Source organism: Scatophagus argus, chromosome 5 (assembly GCF_020382885.2).
Source record: "Scatophagus argus isolate fScaArg1 chromosome 5, fScaArg1.pri, whole genome shotgun sequence".
NCBI lineage: Eukaryota > Metazoa > Chordata > Actinopteri > Scatophagidae > Scatophagus > Scatophagus argus.
This window is the reverse complement of record NC_058497.1, coordinates 20,599,570-20,623,068: the sequence shown is the minus strand read 5'-3', so window position 1 is coordinate 20,623,068 and position 23,499 is coordinate 20,599,570. Positions and strand designations below refer to the sequence as shown.

Genomic DNA, 23,499 nt, shown 5'->3' with positions numbered 1-23,499 from the left:
CATCGTGTATTTACAATGCCCTTCAATAATGAGGCTAGATTTACATGCTCTATATTTGGCTATGCATAAACAAGCCAGTTTATTAGAGCAGAAGGGTAAGACTGTCCTCATTTGGAATCATATCAGTATGAGATTAATATCCGTCTGTCAAGCATCTCTGCAGAATCTTGTGGAAAGCATACAATGGCTGCTCACACATAAGAGAGCTTTGTGTCTCCAAATGGAAGAGTTTCTTCTTTAGTCTATGAAGCCCAGTGAAAAGACTTGGCCAGTGTGTATTGTTATCTCTCAGTGCCTACCAGCTCAGAGTGTGGCCCACATCTTTCCCTCCTTTGCCTTCCCTCTCCCTCCTCATTTGCTCTGGACCTGTGTGCCCTCTCCTGTGCCTTATCAGAGCCCCTTTGGTCTTGGAGTCTATCTGTATTCAGGCCTCCCGTCCCCATTGACCTCCGCAGCACCAGCCCCTGCGATGTTCAGCAAAAAAAGCCTTTCTTTCTTTCTGACTCAGTTCCTCTGTGGTGTGTGCGTGTGTGTGTGTGTGTGTGCGTTTCTGTATGATAGAGGTGTGTGGGTCATTCTATTTGAGAGAGCTGTTAAAGCTAGTGTGACAGGGGCGCCTGTGTTATGCTGACCATCCAGTTTCAATGATTCCTCACCTCCGCAACTCAGCAGAATGAAAATACGGCAGGCTATGGTTCCTGTCTCCATTACTTCCCCTGAAATATATGATGGATACATCTGGTATTTATGAGGAAGTGGGTGAGTGGAATGGCAGAAGCATGACAGGGAGTATACTTTATATTCAGGGTTTATTGAGACTGATTGTGTCAACAACAATTCATGGTGAATAAAATAATCCAGAATAAAGAAAATATGGTTTTGCATTAATTAGGAAGATGCACAGCTGATCATTTAGTATGTATCATAGTGATCTTCATGAATGATAGAAAAATACCTCTACTGCTAAGATATATGTGTGTTTGTGTACTCTTTGGTCTTTACACACACACACACTCTCAAATAGAATAAGAATGGCTTCCAGGCACTGGTCATGGAGGTGTATTTTTGTATCTTTTTCTCTATCTTCAACAATTTTCCAGTACAACCATGGCATCTGATCCAAACCACTTCCACTAAGTAAAGACTGCAATGCTGCCAATGTATTTTGTGGCGCTGAAGAGAAGTAACTCTTTTAAAGGCAAATTTAAGATCAATTTTCTGCCCTGCCTAACCATAAGAGTTGCAGTCTTGCCAAACGGGCCTTTGATTAATGTCAGTTGAACTGATGGGAAGATCCTGACCCTGCTGAGGCCTGAAAGGTGCCAAGAGGAAGAGGAGCTCTGGCAATGGGCCTTACAGAAGGAAGATGAGAAGTGATAGCGGTTAATTGATTCTTTCTCATGGGTGACAAGGCCTGGACAGGTAGACTCCAGCTCTTTTGGTCTCGATGAGGTAAAGTAACAATCAGATGGTGTGGAACTGGATCATAGTGTCAGAATGAAATGGAGCAGAGAAGGGACTTTGTGTCAGAGCAGTCACGCCAGAGAGAAGGAATTAGCTCTCTGCTGTATCTTGAGTCTGACTCATGTGCTCAGAGTTGGCACACAACCCTTCGGCCTGCCGTCGGCCCCATTCATATGTACACTGCAAGGCGAGGCAGATAAGATCCTCTCAGGTTGAGTCACTTTGTGAATAACTGTACACACATTCAGTTGTCTATACAACAGGGAGATAAGATTCTCTTAATGTGGGTGGATTGGCACAAGTTTGAAGATGAAACACAGGTGAGTGTCTTCCTGACAGACAGTTTAAAGGCAAATCCTCTAAGGTGATCCAGAGGATCAGGTGATCCAGAGATGTAATGCTTTAAAATGTGTCCAATAAAGTTCTCATCTTTGCACAGCCTTCACCGTGCCGCAAACACATCAAGTTGACAGCCCAGAAAAATACTGCTTTGTCTTGGCATTTGCTTACATTCCCATCACTCCTCATATCCTTGCATGAGTGAATGACTCTGCACATGTGTGGATATGTGTTGGATGATTGTATACTTTGTTCTCTGTTTGAGTGTGTGTGTACAGCGTGCCTTTTCTAGCTGAAAAGAAGGGAGAGTCCAGCAGGGTAGGCTTGGCTCTCCTATCCTTTCCACAGCTCCTTTACATGTGCAATTACATTCCTGCTCTAATAGAGAACAGAGTTCTCCTCGAATCCAGTCTCAATAAAGAGCTACTGTTCCCCTTTCTGTGTGTGCTTACTTGTGTGTGTGGCCCCAACTACCTCTTATCCTTGAGTATTTCCACTCATCTTGTCAGCTAGGCTGATTCCATATAGAAAGTTGATTACAGATTGATTGGGCTCATGTTTCCCACTAATAAGTCACGAACCAGCCTGAGGTTCTATTTTGAGAGACTGATGGAGTCAGGACCAAGAACAATAAGCATGTTGTCCAGTAGGTACATGTGTTGGTTATCCACATGGCAAGGACTCAGCCATACAAATGTCAGGCTGTGGGAATTCGTAAGAGCAGCTGAACTTTTTCTGTGATTGATCTCAGTGTCTGCCTATCTGTCTATCTATCTATCAGCTCCTAACTTTTAAGTGAGGTTGCTGTTTAGCTTTGTCACCTAGCTAACAAACAATATCAGTGGTTTCTTCTCCATAGCTGAAGGAAAATTCATCCTGATAGCTCTGTAATCTCATATACCAACATCCTTTTTAGCCATGGCGGCAACTTCCATTGAGACTTTGGTTGGTCAGTCTACCACTTCGGTCCAGCATCATTACAGCTATCGAATGAATTGCAGAGAGAATAATTTTATGACTGAGGTGATCATCTAACTTTATATGTGTTGCCACCAAGAGGTTAACATATGTGGTTGTGAGTGAAATGTCTTGGCTGTTATTGCATGACAGACTTCCATTGTACTAAAAGGATTGTGGCTTGTAGCAACAAACTTATTAAATAAAACATTGCCTTCCTTCTATTGTTGGTTAGGGATTAAGTCCTAACTTGTCCCTGCTACCATTTTGCTTATCTCCACCTCCTCTTACAAGTAAAGAGTTCATGTTGTTCTACCCATCATAGCCAGAGGGCAGAGAATGGGAGGCATCTCTTTCTATTAGCTTGTTTGTGTTTCATCTGACAACAGTCTTGCCCCAAAAGGTGCTGTCTCATTCTTTTGGATGCCACTCACTCAGTTTCAACAATAAATACTTTATTCATCTCTCCCACCATTACCTGAACTGAACATCCCCTCACACCAGAACAAAGCATTCAGTCATGACTCAGTCAAATAATCATTATGGCTCCTTAAGTACCTGTGTGGAGAGGAGGAACTGGCAGTCAGAGTTGAGGAATGTGCTTCAATAAAGCTGTCTTTGAATGCTTGCTCAGGAAATGTCATAACAGCAGGTGAAAAAAAAATAAGACATGGATAGAAAGGACAGATTAATTTTGTAGCTGCCAATGGCAAACAGCCATCAGTACACCTGATGGTTGAGCAGAGGGGTCTTTTCCCACTCTGAGGGAAATGGACCATAGCTTGCTATTACTCTAAAGTCACATCAGAAACTATCGCTGTAAACTATAGTTTGTTGCCATTTTTCTTGCCATTTTATGTATAATTCAAAGTAAATTATTACCTGCCTTCATATTAGGCACTATTGAGTATTACCTATTAAAAAATATATGAATAAATGCATCCCTCTAACAAGTATCCTCTTTAAAATAGCTTGTTCCTCTGTTCCAAAGAGCTCTATTGTTACCCAATAGCCATTAAAAGCACATAAAAGAGTCATGCTATTGCACCGGGTGTCATTTTTCTTCATTACAATGAACAGGACCAGTGTAGCTTGTTCAAAAACAACGCTGACTGCATTTTCACTCTCAGGAGGGTTAGCCCGGTGTTGGGCAGACATCACTGTTCTTGGTTCTTTTATGTGATTTTAATATGCCTTGGACTACAAGTTTGGAGTTTTATGGAACAGAGGCATAAGCTATAATAAAAAGACAATATAATATCAGGATTTTTCCTTTAAAGCCCCTCTGTGGATTTGAAAAATTCTAACTTTGGGCACTTCGAGTGTAAGCCTCACAAATGACTGTGGCAGACAGCAGTGCATAGATTTAACGGCTGAAAGCAGCACACGGATGGCACCGATTTCACCTTGATTATGTCACTTTTCTACAAGCTAAATATTCTACAATGACATGGAAATTATATAGAGGGGCTTGAAAGGGGTAAACACAGTGTCAAGCTCTAATGGAGTGGCCCTTTATCTGTTCATATCAACTCTTTTCTCAGTGTCTGTGAGTGGCAGACTGTACACAGCAGAAGGCTGTCATGCTGACAGACTAGCATCACAGAGCCCCACCACCCTCACCAACACACTGCTTGCACACTGCCAGGCCAACACCCCCCCCCCCCCCCCCCCTCAAATACAGACTGAAACAACAAACCAGACTAGCATCATCCCCTTGTCAACTGCCATACAATCCATGCAGGTCTAAGCACACATACTACCATCTGCAAACACACATAAACACAAACATTTGACTACTCCATTGAAATTAAAATTAGGTCCAACTTTTCTGTGGTATAGTTGCTGTATTGATTCACTCAGTTGCACACACATACACACACGAAGCTCTGAATATGGTTTAGACATATCTACATACACAAAGAAACAACTCATGAATATTGAACAAGTTTTGGGGGTTCCAACTGAATGCACACCTCTGTGTACTGTGTGTCATTGTTGAATAATTGAACCTTCTCAACGCAATCTCCATTTCTCAGAAAGAACAGTTGTGCTTCTTTGTTCTTCTCCAAGAGGAAATCCACACTCTTTGGCTACTGCCAGACCAGCAGGCAGTGGTGAAATACTGAAGCACGTCTTGTTTGTCATAGGGTTAATGTGTTATCCAGCTTTATAGTATTTGCATTTGGCAACTGCGTTTCATGATGTTGCGTCTTTGTTGGCAGGTTTGAGATCAAGTATGACAAGGACGACTATGTGCTGAGAGTGAAGAAGGCCTCTGTTAACGACGAGGGTACGTTCACCTGTGTGGCAGAAAACCGAGTGGGCAAGCTGGAGGCCTCCGCCACTCTCACAGTCAGAGGTACGAGACACCTTTGTTTTTGCTTAATTTTTAGCATTAGCTGGCACATAACACTTTGAGAAGTCATCAACACCTAAGGTTGTTGCACTTGTAAATCAATATGAAGTTGATGTACCTTTTACTCCATAGGACTCTATTACACAAATGGAAATCCAGAATGCTGACAGCCAAAAGAGATGTAGACAGTCTATGAATCTCTTTAATTATTTACATTTCCAACTGCGGTGTCGACACACTTTGCCACCCTCCCCCTCACCATGGTGGTCTTCAAGCCATGCTACCCTCCATGCTGTAACCACCCAGTCAGCAAAACCATTTCACAGATTACTGGTGCACACCGCCAGTCCCACACCTGGGGTTTACAAGGTTAATAAAAACATTCGAACCATAATTTTCCCTCTTTTCACCACTCTTCTTCCCATTAAACCCAAGTGTTTAAGGTCTCTGTGGAGTGCTTTAGACCGCCACAGGGGGCCACAGGGAGGTAAAACAAGGTCTGAGTTGTTTTTACCCTTTTTGGAAGGTGAATTTGTGAAAGTAGCATCTTGGTGTTTGACTTGACGGTGAGGACGCACACGGAAGAATCACCTGCACCGATTCCTCTGGATAGAGCCTTTTAGAAGCTCTAGTCTTTGCCTCTAACCCACATGCTGTATTCACTTAGTCTTTGAAGTGCTCTTTTTTTCTCTCTCTCTTCTTGCTCTACTTTTTTTCTGCTCTGTCCATCAGCACCTTTTAGATTTCATTAATAAAGACAGTGAGGGTCCAGTAGTATATTTGTCCCTGACAAGTAAAAGTGGCTGCCCCTGCATGGATTTAAATCCAATTGAAGATTTCTGACCACCAGGGGGCGCTTGTATTGGGCTGGCTTGATAATTCAGGTGTCTGAGAAACAGAGACTTTTGAGAGAGACAATTTAGTTTATCAACAAATCTTTCCAGCTGACAAAAGCTATTGGATCCTCTCTGCCTTGCTTACCCTGAAACCAGAAATGTGTTGGCCCCAACATGTCATTCATTCTGACTTTGGTTTCTTTTTGTCTTATTTTGTTATGTTTGTTTTGTTCCTCTTCTCTTGTTTTGTATGTTTGTATCTTAATTTGTTCCTTTTGTGTATCCACTCCTCCATTGTCGTGTCTCCAGCTCGCCCTGTTGGTAAGTACCCATCCTTCTGATTTGATTTCATCCTGCATGCCCTCTCCATAAACCCTACTGCATTGAACTGCTTGACAATCAATTACCATTGCTTAACATTACTGTATTTGACTAACACAGGCACAACATCACGGTGTGTACCCTCAGAATTATTGTTTGCAAATAGTTATGTAGTCTGTATAGATTTTACAGCTCTTCCTGGGTCAGAGAAAAGCAAACAGTTTATTACAACAGGTTTGTCTGTTGAATGTGAGACATATCCAGCTTAATCAATGCTGCCAGATGCACTTACAGCGACTTAGATCTTATTTGCAGCTGCTTGACAATAACTCTGAGACAAAGCTCCAAGGAAATATGTTATTTTTTATATTGGTTTTAAGTTTTTCAAGTATCCATATACATTTTGAACTCGAGTATGTAGAATATTCTTTAAATACAGGTCAACAAACTTGATAATAATTATTAATGTCACAGAATTCAATCTGTGACTTGATAGCGAATGTTTTTTTAATATATATATGTATATAACCTCTTTAAATAAAAAAGGGATTGCTTTTACAATTTAAACAACAGCGACAAAGCATACCAGATAATTGGTTTTGCTAAGTCCACATTCTTTTTTAAGGTTTGTATTTTTATCACTTGCATAGCTGATGGAACTGGTATAGGTTTCAATAACACTGATACCGTACAGATTTATTAAGTATAATAACTCAAAATTTGTGTTACCAGTGTAAAAAACTAAACCGAAGCCTCTATACATTCTAGTCCCTCAGTTTTACAATGACTGAGTGGGCTGGCAGTCTGATAGACAGACAGACATTGTCATCTCATATGGTCCAGGATGTGTTTAACTTGCAAGTCTTGAGGCCATCTGGGATTTTTTGGAGCACAAAGCTGAAATCTGTTTGTTCTGGATGGGCTTCTTTCCTTCTGAGCCCCATAACACAGAGCTGGGGATTTAATTTTATTTCCCTGTAGATTGGAAAAAGGTCAGTGTGCAACCAAACACGATACTCTTAAATGTTAAATTGTCAGAGGTAGTGTATGAAAATGGGGCATCTGGAGAGTAAGGTGTGCGCTCTAAAAGAGAGAAAGAGGAAAGAGCGGTAATGCAGGAACAAGAAGCAGGACAAAGAAGGGAGAGGAAATATCAAAATAATAGGCAAAGTGTGTGTTGAAACAGGCTTGACTGACAGAAAAACCCAGACACCACCTCAATGGCAGGACTTTGGTTGCCAAAACAACAGTGGCTGTTCTGCAATTGTCAAACTGTCAGATTTCAAGAAGATGGGGGAAATTACACATTCAATCTGCCTGTGGAAAGAGACAGTAATTGCCGTCGACTTCTGAATAAAATATGATTGAACGCTGGATTTTAAGAGAGGAGGCTTCCTAGTATGTATGCCTGGGTCTACTGAATGGGTGTCTGCCTCTCTGTCCATTTGCTCTTTTCACCCTGACTTCTGTTTTATGTTGAGCCCTCTCCAAACCAGGCAGATGTGACTTGTCATGAATTAAATATGGACACCCGATCATGTGTTTCCTTAGGAGGGGACAGGAAGGAGCCTCTCACATGTTATTAAGGGGCTCTGAATCAAAACAGGCCCAGTATGAGTTATCCCTGAGCGAAGCTGTGAAACTGTCACACAGTGACTTCCTCTTGATTCGTCTGAGTTTTTGATCTATTTTTCTCTGTGGGCCTCCATCTCCTTTTTTTAGGTCCATCCCCCTCACATTTCCCAGTAGTGTTTCATTCATTTTTCTTTTTTGAAAGTATTGCCACAGGTATAGAATGAGCCTAGGATTAACCAGAAAAGCTATGCAAGCCAAAACTGCAGCTTTTTCTGATACATATTTCACTTAAATTAAAGCAGTGGAGTATTTTGACCTGTTATCAACAGGGGAATCAGTCACTTGCAATAGTAAGATTAACTAGTGAATCTCAATTAGGAAAAGCCTTTACTGATGCCAAGTTGTTGGCTACAATAAAAGTGATTCACAAGCAGATTTCTTTCTTGAAGTTTTATAAAATCTAGCAGAACATTTCTTTTTTTTATGTTCAGGTGCAAGTAATTATCCATACAACCATTCCAAATCCATTAAAACAATTATTAACCTCTAAAAACATTCACACAAATTAATTGGGTTAGACAATATTTGGATATGTATAAAAAACATGGAAATAAATAGAAAATAAATTAATCCTATATATATATTCTGTGAATGAAAATTAGTTTGTGAGCAAGAAGAGCCTGTGAGAACAGAAAAGATTGAAACACTGTCAAAGAACATGTGAGGAAGGACAAGGTCGAGCAGTGCGTTCACAAGGACCTGTCTGTTAGGTGTTAAAGTATATTTTTAGTGAGTAGTTAGTAATGCAGTATGTGGGATGCAGCAGAGCAGAGGAAGTAAAGGGAGGGAACTGAGTCCTTGCCAGAGCATGATTTAGGAGCTCTGTATCAGGCACAGCATTGTGAGAGCCACAAGATATCCAAGCTGCAGAGGGCCAAACGGGAAGGCAGTAAATCTGTAGCCATCTGTACCATTCCCAACTGTGTGTATCTTTGACAAATACACACCCCCAAAAAAGGATTACATGGAGAAGCCAGCCAAATGGGAAGAGTTTGGCCTTACTAGAACCAGCTGGCTTGTCAGTGAAGGGATTTACAAAGAAATCAAAAGAAACAGAAAGGGTACAAGATGTTGCATTGCAACAGTTCAGATTTTTGTGTCATACAGTTTTATAAGAATCTGTAGAGATTTCTCAGTTTTTCATTTTGTTTTTCTAAAGGAAAAGCCCCCTACTGTCCTTTGCCTGTGCTTATTTGAGGATATGGAAGGGACTCCAAGTCTTTTATTTGTTGACTTTTATCATCTCTGCAGGAACCAAGTTTCCTCCTTTGAGGTGCATGTCAATGATGTCTTATCTTGACAAACATGGCACTTGTCAACACAGGACTAAGACCCCCACTGACAGTCAAAGAAAAAGCAAGCAGAGGTCTTGGGTTAAAGTTCAGACAGTTTTAGAAATCTCTTTTTTGCTGAGATAATTGTGGTAATATTCTGCACTTGTGCTTACATATGGCAGCTGTTTGGCTAATGTGACTCCGGGTTAGTGACATGAAAAATCGACTGTGAAGGAGGAAACTTTCTTTTTTTGCTGGATTGTGATCCATCTGCCAACACTGTAGTTTTCAATTATTTAGGATAAAGCACAGGATTAAACCACTATATTACCTTACTATCCCAACTATGCACTGTATTCATTGGTCTTGTTAATTGAAAAATGTTGCTTGAACATGTGGAAAAGTGATATCAACTTCCGCCTCCCTAACCCTACCATCAGGGAAATGGTCAGGGAGTGAAGAGAGGCCACACTGCATGAAAAAGAAAAGAACTCGTATCTCATCTCTAAACTCCTCTCTCCTTCTTATTGAACTGTGTCTGTCAAGTTGTCAGTCAGAAATGTCACACTCTGTCCCAACAGTGAGGAAGTGAGTTGGGAACATTTACCGAGAAAGCTTCACACTAAGATCTCAAAGTTTGATAGCTTTTCAAGCTTTTCCTCGCTCTTTGATGGAGAGGTGTTAGCTTCAATCGCGGTAAACACAGAAACAGTCTTTCCTGTCTCTCACTCCATTTTGATGCAACTTTGATCAGAAGTGCTGAGCTACTTCAGATCATGAGTTTTATAGGAGATTCTGATAAATCTCACACATGGAGAGTCAGATGTGATTAACACTTAAGTGTCTATACCTGTTCATAATTTTTGATGTTTCCGGGGCATGGGTGTGCCTTTGTGTTGTCTCAGACCTAAATACCATTGTGACCAAGGCACTTCCCTGTGTGAATGCCAATGTTACTGTCATTCATTCAGCCTCAGTCTCACCTGGATGAATGGCCAACCTGGTTACCATGGCAATGATAGTCATTGGTGTTCTTCCTCTGTTCAGAGCCATTAGATAGTGAAAGATGTATATAACGCTGCATGGAAACTCTGTACGGCACTCCCATTTTAATTTGAGCGTGTGGTATATTGCTTGTCTTTGCTCGAAATCCTCAAGCCCCAGTAATGTCCAGCCCTGATGTACCACTGGTCTACTAACACTGGTGTTTTCCCCTTTGGCTTCAGCTGCGCCCCAGTTTGTCATCCGCCCAAGGGACCAAATTGTGGCTCAAGGCCGCACTGCTACCTTCCCATGTGAAACCAAAGGGAACCCTCAGCCTGCTGTCTTCTGGCAGAAGGAGGGAAGTCAGGTAAGAGCTCACAAAAATATGTTGATGAATGAGTTAACTGGCAGCTTTTGTTATCTACGTTGTGTCGGTGCTTTGTTTGGATTCCCTTGGCTGTGTGCACAATTGCTGACTACTTAGAAGCCTCCTGCACACACATAAACACAGCACTTCAAGCTATACTATCTGCCATCAGTATCTTTACTACAGGCACAGATACACCTTTGTTCTCAGGAGCCACCAAACGACAGTGTGCCTGGCAAAGTGCTAATCGGTTTCCCGTGACCCTGCACTGATAAGAACGATCCTATCCCTCACTCAAGCAGATAACCCATTCAAATACCTGGGTGTCCTCACAACATTCAACAACAGTGCCAATTAGGAACCTGTTGGGGCTTGTAGATGAGCCAGAGATATGATTCAGCTCTGGCTAAGGTTCAAAGACAGACACACACACACACACACACAGAGACACACGCATAGCCTGCAGGCTACAGCAAAGTTCCCTTTAGAAGAGTGAACAGAAGTGAGACACATGCTTACATGTTCACACAAACATTTGGTGTAATACTCACCCACTTTACCCCTTACCGATGTGTGAAAACTGAGTCATTTGTTGAACTTTGAGCAAATTTACATCCGACGTGTCTCACATTGTCATTAAAGATGAGCCTTTGGAAATGAATGTGCTACAAACACTTTTGTACAAGCGGTTGCATGTCCTTGCCATCTCAACACTCATCTGTGTCCTTGTGTTTATTTATGTCTTCTCTTCCTCACCCACACCAACATACAAAAGGTATGAAGGCATTTTTTAGGGAACAAATTGAAGTTAATTCAGTATGGTAATTAAATGACAGAAAGGCCTTTTTTTTCCCACTCTTGAGTATAATGGAGTGTACATTTATCATGTGCTGGAGACACGTAGAGCTTAATTAAAAAACAAACAACAACAACAAAAAAAAACCAACAAGTAATTTGTCTGATTTAAATTATTAGGTATAATTAAATTGAACTAATGTGTTTGCTGGTTACCTTTGAGGATCATAAGAAAAAAAAGGATACACGGAGCTGTTTTTATCATCATGATCAGTCCTTTCTGTTCAGTATAAGTTCTGCTGAATCAGGGTGGTTAAGGAGCAGCTCAGGACTCCAGCGGAACTGAAGAAGGAAGGAAAGTAGTCATGAAGCTAACAAGAGCAAAAATTGCCTTCATCACAGCACAGTGGAGCCTCTGGCTTGACCCAAGTCATCAAAATGTGTACATGTGGGGCAGTTTGTAAGGTTGGCTAACCAAGTGATAGATGAAATTGTTCATACTGTAGCTGTAATACTGTAGATTTGTGTGTATGTGAGTGTGCACATTATATGTGTTTTTTAGTTTGGTGTGTGAGACTGGATCCATGTTCTCACTAATTGGCTGTTTGTTCCTCTTCCTGCAGAATTTGCTCTTTCCCAACCAACCCCAGCAGCCAAACAGTCGCTTCTCTGTGTCACCCAGCGGAGACCTCACCATCTCATCTGTACAGAGGTCAGATGCTGGTTACTATATCTGCCAGGCCCTGACCGTTGCAGGCAGCATCCTCGCCAAGGCTCAACTGGAGGTCACAGATGGTGAGGGAAAACCGTCGCCTGACTCATTCCATGCCAACACACTACAGCACACTAGCACACGCATTAGAACCTCTTTAATGTCAACCTGCTGCACATGTGCACAGCTATACTTTACACATGCGTGCTTTACTCACTCCCACATGCATTTAAACATGTACCCCTCAACCAACAAGTGATTTTTACTGATATAAGTCACACCTGACTTGAGTTTGTCGCGGTTTTGTCGCAGCCTTTCTTCCTTCGTTGAGTTTTTCTGGGAATTTGGCCCCAACACCCTTGAAAATATACAAACAAGAATGTTTTTTAAATTTGTTTCAAGAATAAATTCCGTTTCTGTGTGAGAAATGGCAGTATGCCCATGACCTTCTGTTACTGTGTTTTTGCAGTTCGACACAATTTAATTAAAATTTTCTACTTTTCCCTTTGGAAAGGAAATAAAGCATTGCCCTTGAGTTCCTCCAAGTTTAATGATCAGCATTTGGGTGAGTGGGCAAGGTGCAAGCATGTGTGTGAGGGCGAGAGCAAGAGAAACATAGAGAAAGAGGTGGGGACATGATTGAGTGAGTGAGTGGGTGACAGTGGTTTTCTGTGGAATGAATTATGTGCTCCTGCGAGGTGTGGAGGCATCTAATCTGCTCAGCTGTTGTGATGGCGAGATAGACGGCCTTCCATATGTCTGCTGAATTACCTGCTAGCAGAAAGATTAAAAACACTACAGGACGCTTTTCAACCTTTTGTCTGAAGCAGGAATGTTTCTGTTGCACATATAAATTTGGAATGTCCTTCAATTGCCTGGAACGATATGTGGTCACATTTTACAGCTAAGTGGTCAATGTAACAGTCGACTATTTCATTTGGTTCTTACTGTATGTGCCACATCTTTTTGTGTTTAAATCTGCAAATTAAAGCTTGCTGGCAAGACAGGTATTAGGTCTAAAAAAAATAAGGAGGAAGAGGAGGAAATAGTGCAGGAGGGCCGGGGTAAGGTCATGGCCACACCTGCCACAGTCTTCATATGATTTACTGCCCTGAGCCCTGACAACAGTCTGTGGAGTTCAAGGAGATCTGTAATGAGAAATTCTTGATCCAGAGACCCAAGGCCTTAGTTGAGCCTCACCTCCTCCCTCTGTCACTCCTACATGACATCAGCACATACATCAGGCACATCAAGTCCCTGGACCTGGCAATGTCTTGTACTTGGGTCAAAACTAGTCATAACTTACTTTCTGCTCTTAAAAAGGAAAACACTGAAGTCGTGAAGTTCACACCTATTAACAAGTATGGATGCACAACATAATTCAGGCTATTTGGCAGTGAAACAGAATGCATTATTTTTGCTTATAATATTGATGTAAATCTTTAGGTGAAGGCAGTGGCAGACAGAAAACTTCAGGTGTGTTTATGAGATAAAAAATTGCAGCGTAGCGAGTCCCTGGCCAGTAGCAGGTGCTTTCAATCCTCTCTTTTGCTTAGTGTCTGATTTATATTATCACTTCTGATTCATATGATTGGATTTGCCTGAGCAAAAATGTTCCAGAGAGCTAAAAAAAAAAGAAAAGAAAAAAAAGTGAAATATAATTATCGAAATTGATTAATGTCATTTGATTTATGGTAGATAATATATTGGGTTTCTGCACAGTTTTTCTCTTTTCTGTCATAGGTTACCCAAAGCGAGGAGTGCAAAAGTGTATCACTTGGAATCACTTCCTTTTGTCAGATGTCGCTGTTAGAGAGAAAATGGGGGTAGTAGAGAGGGTGTGATAATGTGTTGAAAGGTTACTGAGGTAGACTTGGTAATTAGCCCCTGCAGGTCTGACATCATTAATCCATACCTTCTAATTAATGTGGGTTCTGTGATGCCAGGGGGACTCCACATTATTCAACTCTAAATATATAAACTGCCTGTGTGCATGCTAGAGCTCTAACTCTCTCTGAGATCACCTCTATACTCACTATTTCACAGAAGGAACCCACAGGCTTTTTTTGGCACATTCTAACAAATGAATTTGCTCGTGTAAATGGAAATCATCACAGCATCAGCATTCATCTAAATTGAAATAAGAACAAAATATAAAAGTGCCTTTTTCTCTGGATATCTCTAGTCAAGATTTCATTCTTCACTCTGTTCATGCCCTGTATAACTAGGCGGTTAGCAGTAACATTTAGCATTTGAAATTCACCTTTTAATGTGCCCCATGCTGCACATAATGAAGTATTTATCTGAACCACACTGAGTCAATAGGCAAGAGTCTCACCGCTACACTGTACCACAGTCTAGAGTAGTGTATAAAAATAAGGCTATGCAGGCAGTAACTGGAAGCTTTTTAGCATTCCTCTGCCACATCAATGAGACTAGAAAACACTACTCAGCTGTTCTTTCTCTGCTTCCTGGAAATACAGGATATAGTCATTGTTCTGTGGTACAATTACAAGACCTGCAGAGAAAATAGTTGCCTTTATGATAGATAGCCACATCCACCCCTAGTGCATTTTATGAACAATGCTGTCACTCTGTTTATTTTACAGTCAGGAGCCATATGTGAACACTATTATCCACCTGAACCACGTTTTGTTGTCTTCGTATCATAGTGCTAACAGACAGGCCACCACCCATAATTCGCCAAGGCCCGTCCAATCAGACACTCGGGGTGGACAGTTTGGCACTGTTGAAGTGCCAAGCATCAGGAGATCCCATCCCCTCCATCAGCTGGCTGAAGGATGGGGTCAGTCTGTTGGGAAAGGACCCCCGCATGTCCCTGCAGGAGCTGGGCAGCCTTCAGATCAAAAACATCAAGGTAACGGATGTCATTGTCACTGTTACTGCATGTTAGTTTTTTAAGATTTTTAGTATGCTCATGCCTGCAACACTGCAGGATACAAGCTTTTGTTGAATTCAGGAGGCTTGGCTTAAGCAGAACTTGGATGAGCAAGGTACCATGATGCCTTAAATTGATGAATAGGCAGCATTGATTTTAATTGTCTAATAGTATCACTTAGTGGCACAGCAGCTTTCAATGGGTTCAGCCATGCGGGGTTGGAAGGACTCCAGCTGTACGGTAGAAACATGTATACACTTACAGATATATACACACATGTATACACACATACACATTTAGGGTAAATTCAATTTAAAAGGCTCACATCTTCCTTTCCCCACTTGGAGGCCTCAATGGAATATCTATTACGCTTGACAAAGCTGCCGACCACTGACATGTTATTTAATAAATGGAAGGAAGGCACAGGGAGAAAAACCAACAAACAACCAAAGTTCCTAAGAGGGATGGAGAGACAAGCCAGCTGTCATCGGTCCAGGGGGTTCCAGCAGGCCACCCTAAATTAATTAGCCTGGCTTTGTTGTGGTCGGCAGGACAGTGGGGAAATAAGGAGGGGGAGTGGAAAAGTGATGGAAGGATGGTGAGTAGAAAATGGAATTCATTAGGAAATTAGCGTCAGCACTTTGAGGCACTCAGAAATGACACGCAGTTTGGCCAGCACAAGGCTCGCTCATGAAGTGAAAGCCCATCGCTTTTCAGTATTTCTGTGATAGGAAGAACACATGTATTCAGTCACTGCTGCTGCTCTCAGGGTGTATGAAATGAATTGACCCTTTACTGGAGCGATCAGGCTCTGTATGCCAATCCTCTTAGCATTCATCCATTTGTTTTTAATCATAAATCCATGTGTATTCGACTTTACACCAGCTTTCGGACTCTGGGATCTATACGTGTGTTGCTACTAGCTCCAGTGGTGAAACATCATGGAGTGCTTTCTTGGAAGTCAAAGGTACAAGATGGCTTAATGATTTTAGATATTTTATGTACAGAACCATCAACTGGCAATTAAATTAAATGAAGTGACTTTTCTTTCCAGAATCAGGTGGAGTGATGGTCACGAAAACCCAAAATGAGAATGAGCTTCCAGGCCCACCGTCCAAACCTCAGGTCACGGATGTTACCAAGAACAGTGTGTCCCTGTCCTGGCAGCCTGGGATGGCTGGGGCCTCACCCGTCTCCTCTTTTGTCATTGAGGCATTCAGGTTTGTTTTTCATTAAATCCTCACTCACTGTGAAAACACGTTGAAAATTACTGTCAATGCACCTTCCTTTTTCTTCTTGCATTACAGTCAATCAGTGAGCAACAGCTGGCAAACAGTAGCAGATCATATCAAAACCACCCAGTTTACTGTCAAAGGCCTCCGCCCCAACACCATCTACCTATTCATGGTCCGAGCAGTCAACAGCCAGGGCCTGAGTGATCCAAGCCCCATGTCTGATCCTGTCAGGACACAAGGTACCTTATATAACATTCATGTGAAAGGAATTTGTTATATTGGATACATGTGTAGCTATTTCAGAATCGTTCATAATCACTTTCACTGTTTTTTCTGAGTAGAATTTCTGTTTCTGCTGATAGGTTACAGTCAATGTGCTGTCCTTCAAAGTGTGATACTTATCAGCCCCTCTCAGCAATCTGCAGTGAATAGCTATGAAACGCTGTAGAACTTTCCAGAGGTCAAATCTTCCATTTCATTCCAGCTCATCAAGACTCCACTTTAGCAATTATGTAAAATAAGCATATCTACTTTTGGAAGGCCTAACTGAGTTAGTGCTAGCCCTGCTATGTTAATGATCATAACAGGAGAAAATGACTGCCTCTAAAGCAAAAGAAGATTTGATTACTGTACCGGACAGACCACAGTCTCCAGATAACAGTGATATGATAAGTCCCCAGTACAAAATGAATAATAAAAAAGCAACCTTTGGCCGAGCTTTGTTAAGTTCAAGCCAAGAGAGTCTTTTAAAAAAGAGTCGGTTTGCTCAACGTGATATATCGATGGGTTTATTGACAGTGATTCGCAGTGATGACGAATTGATTTGTCACTTCTTTTTGACTGTGTTTGGCCCATGTTGCCTTATTAGTGTTGCCTGTGATTCATGACTGTGTTGGGTTGTCTGAATGAAGCTTTTTCAAAAACTATTTCCTCTTGAGAGTTTTTTGTTCAAAATGTGGCTTGCTTCAACCACAGTCGGTATCTCAAACTGTGGAGTTTTTTATTGCTTGTAACTTGAAACATATGCATGTGCAAAATGGGAAATGAGCTGGAAAAGTTGTGTCATAGTGTCCATTCATGGGATTGTGCATTCATGGTTCAGTCGTTGATGTGGTTGTTAAGTGAGTGCAGACAAGTCACACATCTGAAGACCTTCGCCAGTCCAAGTCTGCTTGTCTTTTGTGTAAACCAGACAAGTGCCTTAATACAAAGTGAAAGGTGAGGCCATTTTATGCAGATGAAGTTGCTCCTTGTCAAATGTGGTTGTGATAACTGAATGTACACTTCTGTTTTAAAAACTGATTGGTTTATTCAGTCGCTTTTTTCCCATTTAGTTTCTAACTATGATGAAGCAAGGTTTGTTGTGAGGAACTGAGTGCACGCTGCAGAAGAAAAAGTGGGCATCAGTTTATTTTGCATTTTTCTTTGTTTCTATCATAGATATAAGTCCTCCGGCTCAAGGTGTGGACCACAGGCATGTACAGAAGGAGCTTGGAGAGGTCATAGTTCGTTTGCACAACCCAGTCGTCCTGAGTCCCACAACCATTCAGGTCACATGGACAGTAAGTGCAGCATGTCTTGAGGCATACAGGATACAACTTTGTCTTACTAACACTACACTTTTTTGCATCTTGGATTTTTAAAACCTGAGTCATAAAGTCAAGCTAGTTCATCTGAAAGATCCCTCTTTAAACCTAAAAAGCTGCTCCTTCAGGCTATCATTGGTTTTATGTCAGGAAATTTTAGTCAGGTTGTTCCCTAAGACGGCAGCTTTGAAATATTATAATTGGTGACTTAAAAGTAACTGAACATCAAATAGCTGAAAAATTGTTTCTTTTAACTGCACATTGAACATCAAAAGAGATGTCAGAGACATCTGGCTGTTCATAAATCTTCCTTATGTCTTCAGCTGCATCCCTCTTAAAACACACACTTTGCAGATATAAAACTGGATTGGAATTGATGTTTGTGGTTGAACTGTGTTTTGTAAACCCAAGTTTTCCTGTTTTTTCTTTTTTTATTATTTCCCTGCTGCTATGAGGTGATCCATCAATCTTCTATTACAGTCATTCAGACAAACAATACAAAACAACACATGCCTTCCACTATGCATGTGCACACATTTCCTCACCACAAGAATCAGCACATTATGTCTGAAAATTAGACTTTTCTATTAAAATTGTGGTGCTATATATCACTCAGGTCCAGGTATTTACAGTACACACCCGTCACTTAGTGGCATGGAGTGCCTGTTTCCTTTTTCAAAAGTACCACATTAGCAGTTTTCCAGGTGACATGTTTATTGACCCCTGTAATAAGTCTCACCCCGAGACTGGGCTGCTAATTTAATGGTAAAGCATTGCTTTATGATTGTAATTTACAATCAACAGGAAACATGGCTACCTAATCAATCAGGGACCCTTTCAGTAAACAGAGGGGCCTTTCTCTGAGAGCTTTTATATTCCCAAATCATTCCATTAATAAAAGTCATGCATCCATTTTCCTGATTTACTCGGGCTACACTAGTGAAAACAGCTGCTTAATATCCCACTTGAAAGCCCCGCTCACTTCTTCTACTGTTAACAAGCCATTACAATGAGTTATGTGCCTGCTCCTCCTCTGCATAAATTTTGCTTTTTCTGTCTAGCTAAATGGGCCCAAGTTTTAAGAGAGGGGTCTTTTGTGGACTGCGCATTGCTGTCACACTTCTGGTCTTTCCATCTTTTCTATGGGACAGATCTGCTGTTACCACCTCTGCTGTGTTTTCTCCCCATGTCCCCAGGGTGTCTGTATTTGTTGCCGCATGACATTTTCATACTCACAGGCAGTCTTTAGACGTGGTGGGACCTGCTTTCCAGTGTCACTAGTTAGTGTTTATAATACATACGAGACATGCATATGTCCTTTAAGGTGGCATTAAAGGAAGTAATTTTAGTAGGCAAGGGAACACTCTGAGGTTGCGAGCCAGTTATATGAGGTAATGTCAGGGTGTTAATTGAAATAAGTGTGTCATAGCAGGTGATGGAAGGCCCATTAAATGAGTTGCAACCTCTAAAGTATCATGAATGCCATCCAGAAGAAGTTCATTGCTGAAAAACATCCTTTTATGTTATCCAGCCAATGTCCCAAGATCAGATCAGCATCTACTAGTCCTCCGTGTGTGGTTCTTTTTGCACCAAAATGCAGTCATCTTATCATCATTCCCTCTCTCAGGTGGATCGTCAGTCCCAGTTCATCCAGGGTTACCGGGTTCTGTACAGGCAGACATCAGGACTGCCTTCACCGGGATCCTGGCAGACCCAGGATGTGAAGGTCCCCTCTGAGCGAAGTGTCATCCTCTCTGCACTAAAAAAAGGCATCGTGTATGAGATCAAGGTCCGTCCGTATTTCAACGAGTTTCAAGGCATGGACAGTGAATCCAGAACGGCACGCACGACTGAGGAAGGTATGAAGAAGAACCGTGTCCTGAATATTTTTGATATCATGTCTGGAGCAATACAACACAGTGAGTAAAACTGTGTGTGCATCCACACAAATGTGAGATGATGGTTGACACATGACCCCATAGGCAGCTTTCATGTTGTTTTTTGTCATAATATAACGGGCACCATTGTTCCTCCCTTTGATACTGAGAACTGAGGGTATATGTGTGAATGTGTTTGTGTCTGCACGCATGTTTGTGCCTGTCCATCTGACCTTCCTGCTGTGGCTTTTTTTGTTTATGATTGGTGGTGTTAGTGCCAACCTTCTTCTAATCCATCACCCCGCAGCCACAGGCCTGAGCTGTGATTGGCCACGGCACACGCTTCCTCCTGCGAATATGATCTGTCGCCCAAAGCTTGATTCATACAGGCACTGACAAGGCTACAGAGCAGTGTGGCACAACATCACACACACACACAGGTCTGTGTTTGGATGAATTTACTATTTTGACCTAAGCCAAAACAGAAATGCATCCAACAGCGCTGCACCAGCTTCCCTTGAACCTTCGAGTCTGCTGACTGAAATTAAATTATGATGTGATCTGAAGTAAAGACACACAGTATGTGCATACAGCAGCACAAAATAACAAATACAGACTCTTTATACTGGAGACAAAGCCCATCTTGCCACAACATATTTAGGCCTGCATGTATAGGAGACAGTTCACATCCTGTCTGTGTGACAGGCCCATTTGTTTTCCCTTCCTCAGAGGGACCAAATCTCCCATGGCCAGCCAGTGTGCACGCTGCTGTAGTGGAACTGCCATCACATTACAGCTGTCCCCAACACGCAGTCTCCCACACAGAGTAAACACATACATGCCAGCACACCACCTCTCCCTAAGGCCACCAGAACCTGCATGTCCCAGCTATTACCAATACTGATAACTCTCATTGCTTCTCTTCTATCTGCATCCCAGTCCTTCAGAGAACTTGAACACTTTCTATTTCTGTCACAACCCCATCGCTGTGCTGGTCATAGCTGATACTCCCTCAAACACACAGCTCCAGGTTCCTCAGAGACTCTGGGACTACTGAGAAGGGTAGTGAGATGGACAGAGAAGTCTTGTTCAGAGGGTGATTAAAACGTAGTTGACCATTAGCAAATACAATTATAGAATCTCCAGAGCAGGTCCAGATGGATACAGGGTTATAGTATGCTCAGCACTCCAATGCTTTGTCCATCTTTGTAGTCTCCCTCCTCCTTTTTCACACATTCTCTCCCTTTCCATCTGGACAGTCATGTCATGGCTGATAAATGAACTCCATCCATGGTTGCCATCTGATTCTCTCTGAATTATTGTCTAAGAAGTCACTAAGGAGGCCCATTGTTAATGCAAAATAACGCTTATTTAGAAGGAAGGGGGATCAGTAATATTTGTACAGATGTTAATTTGTGGTGGACTAACAGTCACTCATGCTGACGGTGTCTCTGGGGAAGGTTCACTGATTTCCTCCCACACCACTCACCGCTTTGCATTAACTATGGGCTTCTTTTTTGTATGGATATGATAGCTTTGTTTTCCTTCATCATGCTGTGCAGCACTATGTGTGTGCGTGAGAGACAGGGGGTCACATTCCTGCCTGCCATACATCATTCCACTAATGGCTCTATTAGCACAGCCTCCGAAGGCCTCTAATGAAAAATGTGTATTGTTTAGTGCAAATATGCATGATAATAAGCTGCTAAATCATTCATAACATTAACTTTGAATGACATTGTCTCTGATGGCTGCTGCTCGCCAATCCAGCACTTCGTCACCTGGATGTAATGCAGCGTTGGAGAGCCCTGAGCATGATGGTTGATCAGATGCTCCCTTGGTAGATTGTTTCTAATCTGGTCAAGGTGTTGGGTTCATCATTGGACCCATTCATCTTCCACCATGCCAGGGCCTCCTGGCTCTCTGGGGGCCGGTGTGGCCAATCGCGCTGAGGGATGAGCACAGATTTACAGGGTGACATGTGCCATTTTGGATGGAGGCGAGGTGAGGGAGAGTCAGCCCAGGAGTAATTGACCTGTCAGTATTCTGCTGTGGTGCCGCTCTCCTGCCAGCCACTGCGGAAATGAGAAAACATTATTTTTAAAACGTTATTTCCAGTTGGGCCAACTGTTATTTATTTTCTCTCTGTTACCCCTTGTGGGGTCAGAAGATTGTTGCCATCAGAATAACAACAGAGTGAGGTTTATGAAAGCTTGACTTGTCTTGTTTCTGTCCACTCTGTCTGCCTGTGGACAGAGCCGATTCATTTAGATGTGCCTCGCTCTGAAGCTCCCCTCTGATCCCTACGTACAGGCTTTAGTTTCGTTTGGCTGATCGATGGAATCAGTCAATATGTTTACTGAGTCCATGTTTCCTTTCCTTTCCTTCCTTTTTTTTTTCATATTTCCTTCTTGTCTGTGCTTCATCCTATAAGCTTGATGACCCGCACACCACCTTGGCCCGGTCAGTGCCGGAGTCTTAGCTTTGGAGCACTCACCTCACTGTGCCAGGCTGTCACTCCATAAATCAATACCAGTATTTTCTGTGCAAATCCAACAGGCTGGAGCAGAAGAAATATTAGATATTAAATCATAGTGAAACAGTAATGCTATAGACATGACAAACCTGCCCTGGTCTTCATGTAAATCCCCCTCTAATTAGACATCTTGACAGCCTTCAGCCACCTGTACCATCCCCCCCAAAAAAACAGCATTCTTGTGCATGTGTGTGGGTCTGTGTTTGCATCTGTTCACTCGTGTGCATGTATTTCAGAGCTCCTGCTCAAACACACTCAGATGTGCAATACTGCTGTGCATCCCAATATGCTTGTTTCTAAGGATTAAATTCTCTTCTGCCACCTGTACTGCTAGATAGTGTATTTGATTGTTGACCTGGTTATTTTGTGCCTCCTTTTTTCAGCTCCCAGTGCTCCTCCTCAGCAGGTAACAGTCCTGACTGTGGGAAATCAGAACAGCACTTCCATTAGCATCTCCTGGGACCCCCCTCCACCAGACCACCAGAACGGCATCATCCAAGAGTACAAGGTTTGTCCCGGCGAGTCAGCATCGATTCCCTTTGAACTTATATTTGAAGCCAAATGGAATCAACTGCCTCTCTGTTTTTCCTCTCTCTCCTTTAGATCTGGTGTCTGGGGAATGAGACACGTTTCCATGTAAATAAGACGGTGGATGCGGCCATACGGTCAGTGGTGGTGGGCGGGCTGCAGGCTGGGGTGGTGTACCGAGTGGAAGTAGCTGCCAGCACCAGTGCAGGGGTTGGAGTGAAGAGTGAACCTCAGTCTATTATCATTGGTAAGATGGATTGATAAAAAGCATTCACAACTTATCAACCTCCAATGTAAGTTTTTCCCCAATGTCAGTGTTCACCATGAATAATGTTGTTTGCATGTTAGCAGATGATTTCAGCAATAGAACCAATAGTGTGAATATTTCCACTAAATAGAAGAAATTTCCAAATGGATAATATTTTTAAAATGCTACTATTTTGATATGTGGTCGGACCCCCTATGATTTATGTGGAGCTGAGGCAGATTGTGCCTGATTTGACCCATAACTGATGGCTTGGCCCGTAGCATGTTCTTATTTCCCCAGTGTCGCTCACATAATCCATCTCAGAGTGCAGACACCCAAGCTTGCGGTAATATATTGTGTGTTTGCGTGTCTGTGGATGTGCGAATGGGTGTGTGTTCTTGTGGTCACAGAGTAATATAAAGATGAAGAGTGTTTGTGCAGCTTTTCATGCATGAAAATATACGTAATACGTGCATGTTTATCTTTATGAGTATTTATTTGTTCCCGTCAGTCTGTGGGAACATTTGTTTGTGCTCTTGTCAAGCTCC

At 42.1% G+C, this 23,499-nt stretch overlaps 1 protein-coding gene across 13 annotated transcripts in view; it reads left to right on the top strand.

Moving 5' to 3' along the window:
- robo2 (roundabout, axon guidance receptor, homolog 2 (Drosophila)) overlaps positions 1–23,499 on the top strand; it is a 294,014-nt gene that overhangs the window by 243,332 nt on the left and 27,183 nt on the right. For 9 of the 13 annotated variants that reach the window (XM_046389576.1, XM_046389565.1, XM_046389568.1 and 6 more), the window contains 12 exons: positions 4,986–5,122; positions 6,265–6,276; positions 10,412–10,536; positions 11,955–12,126; positions 14,716–14,921; positions 15,828–15,909; positions 15,997–16,162; positions 16,250–16,416; positions 17,618–17,739; positions 19,391–19,622; positions 22,560–22,684; positions 22,780–22,951. In XM_046389576.1, coding sequence (XP_046245532.1) covers positions 4,986–5,122; positions 6,265–6,276; positions 10,412–10,536; positions 11,955–12,126; positions 14,716–14,921; positions 15,828–15,909; positions 15,997–16,162; positions 16,250–16,416; positions 17,618–17,739; positions 19,391–19,622; positions 22,560–22,684; positions 22,780–22,951 — 1,718 coding nt within the window. The remainder of the gene's footprint in view (positions 1–4,985; positions 5,123–6,264; positions 6,277–10,411; positions 10,537–11,954; positions 12,127–14,715; positions 14,922–15,827; positions 15,910–15,996; positions 16,163–16,249; positions 16,417–17,617; positions 17,740–19,390; positions 19,623–22,559; positions 22,685–22,779; positions 22,952–23,499) is intronic. The other 4 variants (XM_046389577.1, XM_046389569.1, XM_046389567.1 and 1 more) reach the window with 1 other exon arrangement.